Genomic DNA, 14289 nt, shown 5'->3' on the forward strand with positions numbered 1-14289 from the left:
GAGGCAATCGGATAAGGAAAACCAAGAAAGAACAAGGTGAATTTATTTACAATATTTACAAAAAGAAGAGGAAAGGGAAGCATGTACAAGAAGAAGAAGAAGCAAAAGGACACAGGGCAATCTTATCTAAACACTCTTAACTTATTACGACTCCAGGACAAACAGACACACTCACACGGGATTGTAGTGGTAGGGGAGGAAGATCCAAGCAGATGGTCAGGCTCCTCGCCCGGTCCCGACTCATGCCGTGGTGGTGATGGAAGCAGGCCGGCAGCGCGCCGTGTCGTCGTTGACCACGAGCAGCGGACGTTACATATATCGGGGGGACTGGGAGGCTACGTACGTAATATGTAGCTCGTGCCAACACTCTCTCTCTCTCTCTCTCTCTCTAACAATGTTCGTATCACCAAGCTTTCTCTCGGCGCAGTCCGTGCAATCAGCGCCTTTCCTCACAAGTCCGTATCATCGACGGTCCCCTGCGCAGTCCGTTACAATAAGCAGTTCGTGGCGCAGTCCGTAAAATGGCTTTGCGCTTGCGCTCATATAATGCGCTCACAGATCAATGCGCACTTCATCAAACCACGCCCGCCAGTGAGCTCACCTCAGCCCTAGTTGGTTGGCGAGGGCTCACCGGCTCTGCCCTTGACGGCAAGTTGACAGGGCCACGCCTCGTTCCCGGCGCTCCGCCCCCTTCTTCCTCGAGCGTGACCGCGTGGTTAATGCCGTTTGTTTGAGCAAACTTCAGCTCAACGCAGCGAACGCTGCTGGAAAGCGGAGATGCATAATAGAATTGGGAGAGAGAGATTGGCAAAATGGCCAGAATGGATTGGGGCCTATTCTTATTTAATTGATGCAACGCAGATTCAACTATTGGGAACACAGCCTTATCTGACACATAATAAGGAAATAACTAAAGTTCCTATGGTGGCCTACGTGTTGCATATGGACTAACTAAGGGTGCAACCTTTAACCTTTTAAATGATGGAATATTATTAAAAAGTATTATTTACAAAGTGAGGGTTCTAAAACCGCAACAATATATATATATATGTATGTGTATATATATATATATATATATATATATACATATATATATATATATATACATATATATATACAGTATATACAGTATATATATATATATATATATATATATATATATATATATATATGTATGTATATATATGTATATATATATGTATGTATATATATATGTATATATATATGTATGTATATATATATGTATATATATATGTATGTATATATATATATATAAATATATATATATATATATATATATATATATATATATATATATATATATATATATATATATATATATATATACATACATACATATATATGTAGTCACGTGAAAAAGCAAGTACACCCCATGTAAAGTTTTGACTTTTTACCTTCGCAAAAGCGGAAGGTTATGTTTTGATCGCTGTGTATTTATTTGTATGTCTGTGTGTGTGTGTGTGTGTATGTTATTCGCATAACTCAAAAAGTATTCAACCGAATTGCATGAAATTTGGTGGGATGATTGGTTATTATACGGGACACATTTGATTAGATTTTGGGAGCAATCGGGTCAAAGGTCAAGGTCAAGGTCACGAAAAGGTCAAAATCGTATTTTTACCATAGCGCGGTCAATTTTTATCCAATTGGCATGCAACTAATGCCAAAATGTTCAGAATTCAATGCCCGATCTTGTGATATACGACATGACCCAGTGAAGACATTACCCTTGTTAGCGGTTGGGGGTCAAAGGTCAGGGGGGTCACGACCTTGCAAAATGTGCGTTTTTTGTCATAACTCGGTCAATTCTTATCCGATTTGCATGAAATCAGCACCAAACTGTTCACTGTTCTGTTCCCTACACTCCCATGCCAAGTACAGAACAGTAGCTGCGGCGAAGGTATGCGCTCTACCGAGTGCCCGTTCTAGTTCAACATATTTCAACATACAGCTATTTGATCTTCATTTCAACAATATTGATAGATAAAGGTGATATAATGAAACAAATATCATAAAACATTTACATTTTGGAGTCCATTGTATAATTTAAATAAACATAAATGCAAATTTCGCATGTGGAAAAAGTAAGTACACCCCTACATTTATCACTACTTCAAATACCTAAAATTAGAATCAGGTGCACCAGCTCAGGTGCAAATGATTAGAACATCGTTAGAGAGGATCTTGGAGGAATCTGTCTTATTTAAACCTCAGACATTTAGTTTGGTTTGCTCTTTGTTTTTGAAGTGTGCGACGTCACCATGCCTAGATCAAAAGAGCTCTCCGAGGCCTTCAAAAACGTTATAGATGCGTACGAGTCAGGGAAGGGATTTAAAAAGATCTCCAAACAATTTGAAATCAATCATTCGACTGTCCGGAAGATCATCTACAAGTGGAGAAGATTCCAAACAACTGCCAACTTGTTCAGGCCAGGCCGCCCCAGCAAGTTCAGCCCGATAGCAGACCGCAAGTTGCTGAAAGAAGTCTCTAAGAACCCCAGAATGTCATCACGGGACCTACAGGTAGCTCTTGCCACTGTTGATGTCAAAGTGCACGATTCTACCATTAGAAAGAGGCTGCACAAATTTGATCTACATGGGAGGTGTGCCAGGAGGAAACCTTTGCTGTCCAGAAAGAACATCAGGGCAAGATTAAAGTTTGCCAATGAACACAGAGGCAAAGACCAGCACTTCTGGAACAATGTGCTCTGGATAGATGAGTCGAAGGTAGGGCTATTTGGTCACAGTACCAGAAGACATGTTTGGCGAAAACCAAAGACAGCATTTGACCACAAGCACCTGATACCAACTGTGAAGCATGCTGGTGGAAATATTATGGTTTGGGGCAGCTTTGCTGCATCAGGGCCTGGGCAGCTCACCATCATAGAATCCACTATTAATTCTTCATTGTACCAGAGGGTGCTTGAGGATAATGTGAGGCCATCTGTCGGAAAGTTGAAGCTCAACCGAAGGTGGACCTTGCAACATGACAATGACCCTAAACATACCAGTAAATCCACTAAGGAATGGCTGAAAAGAAAGAAAAGGAGGGTTCTGGAATGGCCAAGTCAAAGCCCGGATCTAAATCCCATCGAGATGTTGTGGGGGGATTTGAAATGAGCTGTGCATGCAAGAAACCCCTCAAACATTGCACAGTTGAAAGAATTCTGCATGGAGGAGTGGGCAAAAATTTCTCCCAGTCGATCTCAGAGACTGATCGGCAGTTATAAGAAACGCCTACTTGAGGTTGTTTCTGCCAAATGGGGCAATACCACCTATTAGAGCCAAGGGTGTACTTTCTTTTTCCACATGCGAAATTTGCATTTATGTTTATTTAAATTATACAATGGTCTACCAAATGTATGTATGTATATATATATATATATATAATATATATATATATATATATATATATATATATATATATATATATATATATATATATGTGAAGAAGCAGCTCTTCGTTTGGAAAAGAAGTCCACAAATAGCCTGAAAAATGACGCAGCTTTTATTAAAACCAACTTATACAGATCCGGAGGAGACAGACATCTACAGCAAGAACCAGCTTCATGCCAAGTCAAGCCTTCCTGGAAACGCATTGATTCTCATTCACTTATATATGAATACGATTATCAGAAAATCTCCGAGAGAACAAAGCGACTGGCGAGAGTCCCTCCCACCGTTATCCCCGTCATTCGGGGGAGTCAGCCCTTCCTTATCATTCGGACCAAATGTTTCTCTGGGCTCCGAGAAAACAGAAATGTAACTCACAGAGAGAAGAGTGCATGCTTGGCCAAACAAACCCATAAAATATATGGGTTTGTTTACATGAGTAATTCAAAGCATGTTTATACAGAGTCATGCGTCGCTGTGATTAATACAAAATATATATGTTTATGTCTGCAATCTAAACATTCTACTAGCGTTACACAAAATCACGCGCGTGAGCGTGATTTTACGACCGGCCTTATCTAGCCTTGAAAAAGCACACGTATACAATTTGTCCAGCACGACCGAAGCGAGCCTTTCCTCATCCAAAACTAAAACGAAGCAAAAAACCCTTTATTAACTTTATGAAAATAGCATTTTTAAACAACATTTAAATCATAACACATTAGCAACCAACGTCTATAACTGAACTTTAGGCAATAACAAATCTACAACTTGACATTCCTTCCTCTTGTCTCGTCGAGACAAAGTATCTTAAGAGACAACGTGCCACATCGGGCTTTATTGAAAAATAATTGTGTAATGCGGGTATTGAAAAAATAATTGTGTAATGCGGGTATCTCCCAAGGGCATATCGTGCGCCCAAAGCGCCTCGCCCGTGCATTTGGCGAACGTGTCGTGTGGTGCGTGCTCGGAGCCTGAGGGCTCAGAACATGAAAGTCCATTAACGTTTCGGATCCACAACGAAGGTGTCTGGTCCAGATGAGGTTCTGCTCCGCCAGAGGGCCACCACCTCCCCTGCGGAACTTGCTCCCCCCACCCTTTGCAGACCCAGTCCTTGCAGATCTTCGAAGTTAATCAACGATCATGCCCATGAGGTCCCTCACGTGCTGCTGTTCTGGGGAATACATAGTATTGTCAGTATCTTGTGTCTCAATTTCCTGGTCAGGGTACAGAGCGTAAAAATCCGATTCACTTGAAGCATTTGAACTTAATACATGTGAAGAAAAGAGAGGGACTTCCTTTATGTCAAAGTCTCCCATGGGCGCCTGGTCGGCTTGCGGGTCTAGGATATCCACGTCGGGTCCCTCGACCGCCAGACCCAGCGTCGCAATCAGATCCATAGTTGGGTTGAAAGGGGGCGTGCAGCTGTCAGCTTGTAATACATAAGCAGCGTTAGCCAGTACACGCAAGGGGTTTATAGCACAAGTATCACAGTCATCACATACACCGTTACAGGCAGCAGCCAGTTCCCACATGGGATCCGCACAAGTATCACAGTCATTACAAAATTCAATGCAATTTTCTGGAGCGCCGGTCGCAACTGCCTTGTTGAAGGACCCGTTCAGGTCGACGGCCTCTGTGGTCAGAGCCATAGTCGTTGTCGGCGGCTTCTTCACTTTCCATCCTGTAAAATACTTTCTCATACAGAGGAGGACTAGAGATTTCATTAGTGCCCCCCAAATTACTACCCCGATTATCACAGCCAGTGCGGTCAATAACCACTTCACTATGGTGCCCGTCCATCCCCGGAGCATGTCCAAAGCCACCCGATTCTGCATCACCATTGTACGCATGTGAATCACCGTATCCAATAGTATGTCATGAGCCGTAGCGGTGTCGTTTGCCACCTTTTCTAGGGCCAAAGCCAATTTGTCTATCCGGAAACTATCCATGACTGTGCCCGCTCCTGGGAAGAAGAAACCAAACACCTTTTCCCATAGACTCCCGTGTAGTTTAGTGGTTCCATCTTCGTTCATGACTGACCTCTTATAACGCCTGTCCAAGGACTTTGGGTCTAGCTCATCCAGTATCTCAACGTCAGGAAGGACTGAACCCAGATAACATGTGCCCCCCCAATTATTTGGTAAATAGGGGTAAGCCTTGTCGCCGCATATAAACATTGTCCCATGGGGTGGGACCAGGTGGGTGGATAAGCACTGGAGTCCCTTTACCACCCCATTAATCCTACTAACCCCCCTAGAGAATGTTATAGCCGTTATGTTGTGGTTGCGTTTATCTTGCAGTACTATTCGTAATGTAATCCCCGAGCTCCCTTGTCCCAGCTTCCCGGGGAGAGTGTAGGCGCATTCTGATTCTCCCATACGCAAGTGGCCGGAACCCTGGAGGCAGACCCTCCCTTTCTGTGGTTTGACCCAGACGGGGGCAGGCCTCTCGGCCACATGGGCAATCATTGACGGGCGATAATTAAATTGTCGATTGCAACTCTTGCCGTTGTCAACCCCTTCTCTTTCCAGCGTGGTGACTAAACATGGGGAATCGATAGGTTGTGAGCAGAGGTCATTGAGGGACAGAGGTAGCACTATCATGTGTATTCCTGTGGTGCCTGCTTGGGGGAAGTGCATGCACGACCAGCAGTGTGTCCTATTTTGAATTGTTGCCACCTCCCTGGCCACTTTCCAATATGTGTTTTCACCCTTCTTTGGGGCCTTATTCTGGGGTTGTGGCGTGAGTATGTATTCGATGCATGGTATGTAGTTCTTTTCGCCACCGGCCGCGCCAGGGGTCCAGACGCTGCACCGGACCTGCATAGTCATGCCTTTCTCTAGGCGCGTGCGTGTTTGTAGCTTAAAATCAGGGGTTCCCCATTTGTATCCTGGTTGGGCCAAGGTCTTAATGCTAGCTTGCCCGTCTTCCCGGAACTCTCGTTGCTTTTGTAGTACCATGCCAACGCGTCCAGGCCCTGCCGACAGTGCTAGCCAATTTATGTTCACCCAATTTGTGTGCAGGGCTTTCTGTTCGAAACATGGTAGTGATACTCTTTGTCCCCATGTTACGGTGAGGTGTCGGGTTTCGTTTTCGCATCTATTGGAATCGGAGTTTCCCCTAGCTGCTGTCGCTATCAATAGTATTGTACCTATGATTAGGCCCATCCTTACTGTGGTTGCTGTGGTGTAGTGTCTGGTGCTTGTATGGCCAACTTACAGTGCGTGGCGTGGATCCACGAGGTCTTGCCCTCGCAAAAGACTGCCGTTGGTGTATTCAGCAACACCTGGACTGGTCCCTTCCACCTTGGTTCCAAGGCGTTCTTGCAGGTGAAGTGCTCCACGAACACCTGGTCTTTTCCTCTGGTGGAACACCTGGTCCACAAGTCTCCTGGGAACGCCTGGTCTACAGGTCTCCAATTCATAGATTCAATTCATTCAATTCATAGTTTCATAGAACACCTTTTCTCCAATTTCCTAATCCACTTTTTTTCAAGTGGATCCAATTTTATCCAATATTCAATTTTTAAATTCAATCCCATTTAATCCAGTCCAATTCAAATTAAATTCAATCCTTCTCTCAGCATCCCATTACCTGTTTCCAACATCAATAAAAATAAAATTATAAAATTAATAAAAAATCAATCATCTCAACTCTCAAATCAAATCAAAAAATCAATCAAAATCATAAAAAAATCAATAAAATAATAAAATAAACGAAAATTACTTCAGCAAGAGTTTCAACTAGAATTAACACAAACAAACCACCATTAACCTCCATTAACACAAACAAACCACCATTAACCTCCATTAACACAAACAAACCACCATTAACCTCCATTAACCTCCATTAACCTCCCCCTATTATTTATTTATATTCACGAATAAACAAATAATAGAAATAACCTGGTCTACTTCCAATTTCAATTCTGGTCAGTTCTGGTGTCTGGTCACACACAATGTTTTCCTCACCCACTGTGATTCGCTCAAAATAGCTCAAAATCTCACTGTTATGTCTGAAATTCGTCTCATGAAAACCCATTCAAGAGTCCGGTGTAACAGATAGCCAAACACATAGACACGCCGAAGACCCCAGGGTACCCATCAAACTAGCTTGTCCCCAGATCCACAACACAGCGAAACATGTAACTTTACTAAAACTAGAACGGGCACTCGGTAGAGCGCATACCTTCGCCGCAGCTACTTTTGTTGCCAAAATAAAAGACTACAAGATCTGTGTAGCAAAGCCACACCTACGTTGTCATGCGGGAAGATTTGTTTCAAATTAAACCATTCTATCCCGCCAAAAGTTTGATATTGTAATCACATCCATGACCTTTTCATGACCTTGACCTTTGACCCGATCGATTCCAAAATCTAATCAAATGGTTCCCGGATAATAACCTATCATCCCACCAAATTTCATGCGAATCGGTTGAATACTTTTTGAGTTATGCGAATAACATACACATACACACACACACAGACATACAAATACACAGCGATCAAAACATAACCTTCCGCTTTTGCGAAGGTAATAATCCCTTACTCATAACTAATACTCATAATAACTCATAATTACTTATGTAATTACTCATGCCAATACTTACTTAAAATAATGTAATATCCCAATCTTCACCCCCTATGCAAATCGAAGCACCCCGGACAATCCACAACCAATATCAACCACTGTAGCCGCCTTCCCGATTCCAGGCAGCCACACGCAGCCACATACATCTCCCTCCACGTCACACAAGACAACAGCCAACGAGTGTGTCCACCACACAGAAACCTTTGGCAATGCAACAACCGAACTCCCAGACAACCAACAACAAAACCCAATCCATCTCCATGGCTCATCAAGCAGTTCCAACTTAATCCAGCTTCACATACCGATTTCCCCAAAAACTCGTGAAACTTCACCCCCATTCTGGAAAAACCCTGGACTAAACCCTGACACCCTAAATAACTTCAGACCCATCTCCAATCTACCCTTTCTGTCAAAAGTTTTGGAACGTGCTGTGGCCACTCAACTCAAACATCACCACTCTGCCAATAACCTGTATGAAACATCCCAATCCGGATTCTGCTCCAGCCACAGTACTGAAACTGCTCTCCTCAAAATCACCAGCGACCTTTTCTCTCCTCTGGCGCCGGCAACCTCAACATTTTCATCCTCCTCACCTCAACGCCTCCTTTGACATCATCGATCACACCATCCTCCTCACCCTGTTTAGACCAGCTTGTGCCTATTAAACCCAAATCAGTTCACTCCCAAGCCCACAAGGACCACCTACTACTCTCAAATTATCCACTCTGGCTCCGGAATCCCAAAAGCACTCTTCTCTACAATAAACAAACTAAATAAACAAACTTTACAACGTGAACAAACTCCTCAGCGCCCTGGATACCGCCACCTGTCATTCAGAGTAGACAACAGCATCTCCTTTCTCCTTTCTGGCATCCAAATAAAATTCTGGCTTCAAATCAACTTCCTCGAACTTAACTATGATAAATCTAAATTAATCTTCGTTTGCCCAAAACCACTCATAACTTTGCCCCCAACATCGATGGTTTCCCAGTATCCACCTTTTATGAATTTTATGAATCTTCTCATTATTCGAAAGTTTACAAAATGTCCCAAATCTGTATATTATTTTCTACTGTGGTTATATTAAACCATTATTTTACAAAATCCAACTTTCAATAAACTGAAAAATGCTTCGCCATGGAATAGTCCACCACTCATATAAATAATCATAAGAGTTCTGCGAAACATCTCCATCTTTAAAACTTAGCCAACCAATTTTAAACCACATGTTTTCCCCCCAAAAAACAAGTCACATTCTTTGTATATTGCCAACATTGTTCATCGTTTAAGTATCATCCAGAACTAAATTTTTATAAACCATCAACTTGTAGATGCATTTATTTATATCCCATTAACCCAAGAACTCTCAATTGCTTGGTTATATTTTAGTAATGTCATATATCCATATTTCTTTTCCAAAATGTTCCTGATATACACATTAATCCCATCTGTCTTTGTTTCCAGATGAACTCAAATCAGGAAATCAACACAAATCCTTATTACCTCCAATCAATCACACTGCACATCATTCCCCGTCCTTGATGGATAATTTTACATCCAGATGGGCACAGCATCCCATTTTTGGTGACCCAGCCCTGAAACAAGCCCCTGGACTCCTTGCAGGCTGGACCAAAACCCCTGGACGAGGTTGCATCCCAGTACTGACTCTGCTGCCTTCTTGCAAACCACTTCAACTCCATGAATTTTACATGTTTCGTGAACAGAACAAAGCCCTCTGTAATCGTCAGATTGAACCTGCCCCAAACCCGTCCATATAAACTCCATTGTTGTCCTGTCCATCTCTCTGTTTGTGGATCCGGTGCAAAGTTACACAAAGTTCCCGTTTACATTTTGTGACACAGCTCCTGCCTCCATGGAACAATGACGCCTAAGCACTCAATTAGCCCTCCCAGTACCAAAGACTTACAATCAGACCGACAGACAGACAAATAACAGAGGCATGTCGCCAGCCCCAGCACAGGACATCACCTTTCCGGGCAGGCACAATATAATCCACAGCATCGAAATGCCAATTTCTATCCGGAGCCTCGCAAAGCCAAAATCGGGCATGTTCACTGCATTTCACTGCATTTCACTGACCATGACTATCCCCATTGCTCGATCACGCACGTCACTGTGCTCGGCCCGGTTAAATTAAACTCAAGCGTACTGTACCTGACGCTTCCGGTCGGCACCGGAAGTCTGTTTATTTCTTGAGACCCCTGAATCGGGACATCAATCGACAATTACAACGACAAACAGAACTCGATATTCTCTGTTCATTAATTACGTACATGATTTCAGTTTTACCCACAATATAATGTCCCGATATTCTCCCCAGATTTAAGTTCTATATCCTGTCGTTAAAGCAACACCCTGTAGACTGACTCCGCCTGTCGTTCTTCCAAGGTTAGTGAATTGCCTCTGACCTCTTACCCTTACATATCTCGAACAAAGGTCAAATAAACTTCGAAAGGTCAAACTTCAAATTGGGGTAACCAGCGCTTTATTATCCCACAAGTAATGCAAGTCCGGCGACAATGGACAAATGACCATTAATGTGGCTCTACATAGCATAATGCTAACTTCTACGAATCCAACAACCGTCACAATCCGCCCAGGAACGTCCGTACGAGGCGTGCTTTACAATGCAGCACCCTTGCTACCTAGTGCACCTTTCGCACATCCCTCCTCGTTCGCACAACGCTTCATCAACAAACCTCCTCGCGCCCACACAACTGCAACCCCCGTGTCCACCCAGAGTGCCCAATCTGCGACCCACAATCTTCTCGGGGCACACACTTCCTCCTTGAAATCCATGCCTCAGAAATATAACTCCACAGAACAGACAGCAATGAAACCACAACCTTCGACAACCATTCGACGTACCTTATTCGCACATCTAGGTGTCTCCTTGCCCCCCGTCATTGCAAGAGCATCTTGTCTTGTACCTGGAACAATATCCTCCCAAGTACACTCATTCCGCTCCCATCCCACTCCTGACACTGGGCAAATGGCTTCGTTACACACCTGACCACCGCACACCTTGGCACCAGCCACACCACATACCGACAGTTGAAACCTCGATATTCCTCTTTCCTCGGATAAGCGTTCTGTTGAAAACGTGACATTTCTGCTCAAATTATTGAATTTTAATAACTTAACCTTACCAGCATCGCTCGCCAGCAAACCCTTTGTCCGGCGCATCGATCAACACAAATCCTTCGATGCATCTTCCAGCCGCCACTCCGCACTGTACCTCACTTACTGTTACTGTATGAACAAGACTTCCTGTTGGAACTTGTCACCGGAAATTAATTACTCTGTCTTGAAATCGTTTATTTTAGCGTTTAGAAAATCATTCTAGAAATCGAATTTAGTTTGGAAATCGTTTCTTCCCCTTATATAAATCCATTTTAAATAACGTATTCCTTTTGTGACATTGCATGGCATGTATGTCGCAGGTGCCCACTATTCTGACATGGCTCATGACTCATGTCTAATTCTGACATGAAGATGAAGGACAAGAAGATGAAGGATGAAGGACATGACATGAAGAAGAAGATTCTGACAAGATACTGACATGAACGTCCGACATCCAGCAAAGTCGAAATGACCCACAATGCATTTGGGCACACATCCTCCTAATCCAAAGGTGAGCTGCCTCAGCGATACATCCCACACATACAATCCACAATATCTGCCATTGAATGAACTCTTCAATTCAAGTAAAACACACATATTGATTCGAATTCTGAATTTAGTTCAACAAATTCCAAATCTCCGTCCGACTGCCGCTCGAAAGAAAAAAACAGCCCATCCTGCAACCATCTCCAAGAAACCGCTTCATATCAACAGTAGATCGACAAGGGCACTCCGAGTGCTTTCCTGACCCGATTTATATCAATTCGCTTCCCAAACAACTCCCAAACAGATGAAAATCCGGACTCAGTTCAGGACCTCGCCTGTTCCCTCGGATAGTCGCTAGGGAATGTCAAGTAGACCACTTACAAAGCTTCACACCGAAACCCTCTGCTTTGCATATGTCATACAGACAAATACATTGACTAGATACACACGTCAATTAACATCCCAATATACATTCATTCCTCATTCATATACGAGTGAGTCTCCCAGACCGCGCGAAACTCAGATCGACTCAAATCATGCCTTTCTCCAGCCACTCCCAAACAATCTTTGCTCATTCATGTTACGTCTCTCATTCAAGGAAAAGGATTTTTGGGACGGGTTGGACGGGGGTGGGTTGAGGTGAAAAAGGGAAGGCAGGGCGGGGGGTGTTGGGGTGTTGCCTAGAGCCCCGGGACTGAGCTCAGGTCTTGGGGGGGTGGGGGTTGTTGCCTAGAGCCCCGGGACTGAGCTCAGGTCTTGGGGGGTTGGGGGGTCTTGGTCTGGTATCTGGTCCAGCGGCATCACTCGCTGATTTACTTGTTTAACTGCTTACTTACTTGTCCTCTGGCCAGGGATTATTTAAATCTTTAGTTAACACAGCCCAGTCCTTTAATGGTCTTACCGCGGCAAAATGATGCCTCTTAAACATGAAAGATGCCGGGGTTCCCTTAAGGGGTTCCCTTTCTTTCATTAGCTTGCTTCCCATCTTATTGCTCTGGGCTGATCCTTCCTGGAAAGTTCTCGGCCTGGCTCAACCTTTACGGCTGTCCGACCTCACTTTTCCCCCTTCCCTTGTACCGAACGTTATCTTCACCGATATCCTGCGCAAATCCTTTTACTGGCCATGTTTTTTTTTTTTTTGGCCCTCCTAAGTTAGCCACAGCCCTTCGTTCCCTGGCATGCAATGGCATACCCCATCTTGTCTCTGGGCTGTTCCTTCCTGGAAAAATCTTGGCCACCTGGCTTCAGCCTATATGGCTGTCCGACCTCATTTTCCCCTCCTGGTGCTAACTGTAACTTTAAGCTTACTGTTAAGTCCTTACTGGTATCCTTACTTGTTTATCCTGGCTTTAACAAAGCCACGTCATTCTGAGGCCTAAAATGAGCCTTTACTTACAATTTCTGTTCGAGTGCAGGCAGCGCGGAAGACAAGGAGACTGAACCCGCTCGAGGGAGGAAGGTACGAATTTGGAATAATAGCCCTCTGATATAAAACAACTCCCACCTTTAATCAAATCCGCGTGCCGGCGCCGGCCTCAGGCAGCCTTCCTCCTGTCCCTCGGGCTCCGTTTCCCGTCGTCCGGTGCTGACCCCACTCCTGGTACCATCTGTGAAGAAGCAGCTCTTCGTTTGGAAAAGAAGTCCACAAATAGCCTGAAAAATGACGCAGCTTTTATTAAAACCAACTTATACAGATCCGGAGGAGACAGACATCTACAGCAAGAACCAGCTTCATGCCAAGTCAAGCCTTCCTGGAAACGCATTGATTCTCATTCACTTATATATGAATACGATTATCAGAAAATCTCCGAGAGAACAAAGCGACTGGCGAGAGTCCCTCCCACCGTTATCCCTGTCATTCGGGGGAGTCAGCCCTTCCTTATCATTCGGACCAAATGTTTCTCTGGGCTCCGAGAAAACAGAAATGTAACTCACAGAGAGAAGAGTGCATGCTTGGCCAAACAAACCCATAAAATATATGGGTTTGTTTACATGAGTAATTCAAAGCATGTTTATACAGAGTCATGCGTCGCTGTGATTAATACAAAATATATATGTTTATGTCTGCAATCTAAACATTCAACTAGCGTTACACAAAATCACGCGCGTGAGCGTGATTTTACGACCGGCCTTATCTAGCCTTGAAAAAGCACACGTATACAATTTGTCCAGCACGACCGAAGCGAGCCTTTCCTCATCCAAAACTAAAACGAAGCAAAAAACCCTTTATTAACTTTATGAAAATAGCATTTTTAAACAACATTTAAATCATAACACATTAGCAACCAACGTCTATAACTGAACTTTAGGCAATAACAAATCTACAACTTGACATATATATATATATATATATATATATATATATATATATATATATATATATATATATATATATATATGTGTATTTATGTATATGTATATACAGACTTGGCATTTAATATGGAATATATTTTTTTTTCTTGACTTGGGTTTACTTTCTCAACTCACTATATCAATCTGGTGAGTTTCTTTTACACTTTGGTGATTTATTTGTTAAAAGAACCATGTCACTGATTGTCTGTCGCAGCAAGAAGTCAACAACAGGATTATATCACAGGTGGCGTGGCAAAATGTACGGACAGGAGCATTTGATGATTGGCTTCACAGTCGGGTA

At 43.3% G+C, this 14289-nt stretch overlaps 1 protein-coding gene across 5 annotated transcripts; it reads right to left on the reverse strand.

The window, feature by feature from the left end:
• Positions 1-3719: 3719 nt before the first annotated feature.
• Positions 3720-13710, reverse strand: LOC144894351 (uncharacterized). 5 transcript variants are annotated; one of them, XM_078787103.1, is made up of 2 exons: positions 13141-13710; positions 3720-6821 (listed from the first exon to the last, which is right to left on the reverse strand). In XM_078787103.1, exon 2 carries the CDS (start codon positions 6581-6583, stop codon positions 4544-4546), a length of 2040 nt encoding a protein of 679 aa, XP_078643229.1. In that variant the 5' UTR covers positions 6584-6821; positions 13141-13710; the 3' UTR covers positions 3720-4543. The 5 variants fall into 5 exon arrangements, with proteins under 5 accessions (XP_078643229.1, XP_078643228.1, XP_078643227.1 ...); XM_078787102.1 differs by lacking the exon at positions 13141-13710 and adding an exon at positions 11177-11468 and having other exon boundaries at positions 3720-7010; XM_078787101.1 differs by lacking the exon at positions 13141-13710 and adding an exon at positions 7271-9217 and having other exon boundaries at positions 3720-7220.
• Positions 13711-14289: the final 579 nt, after the last annotated feature.

The sequence above is a fragment of the Myxine glutinosa genome, chromosome 11, assembly GCF_964187855.1.
Source record: "Myxine glutinosa chromosome 11, kmMyxGlut1.1, whole genome shotgun sequence".
NCBI lineage: Eukaryota > Metazoa > Chordata > Myxini > Myxiniformes > Myxinidae > Myxine > Myxine glutinosa.

Coding starts and splice junctions, on each gene's coding strand:
- LOC144894351 (XM_078787103.1), bottom strand. CDS start 6,583: ATGGGCCTAATCATAGGTACAATACTATTGATAGCGACAGCAGCTAGG.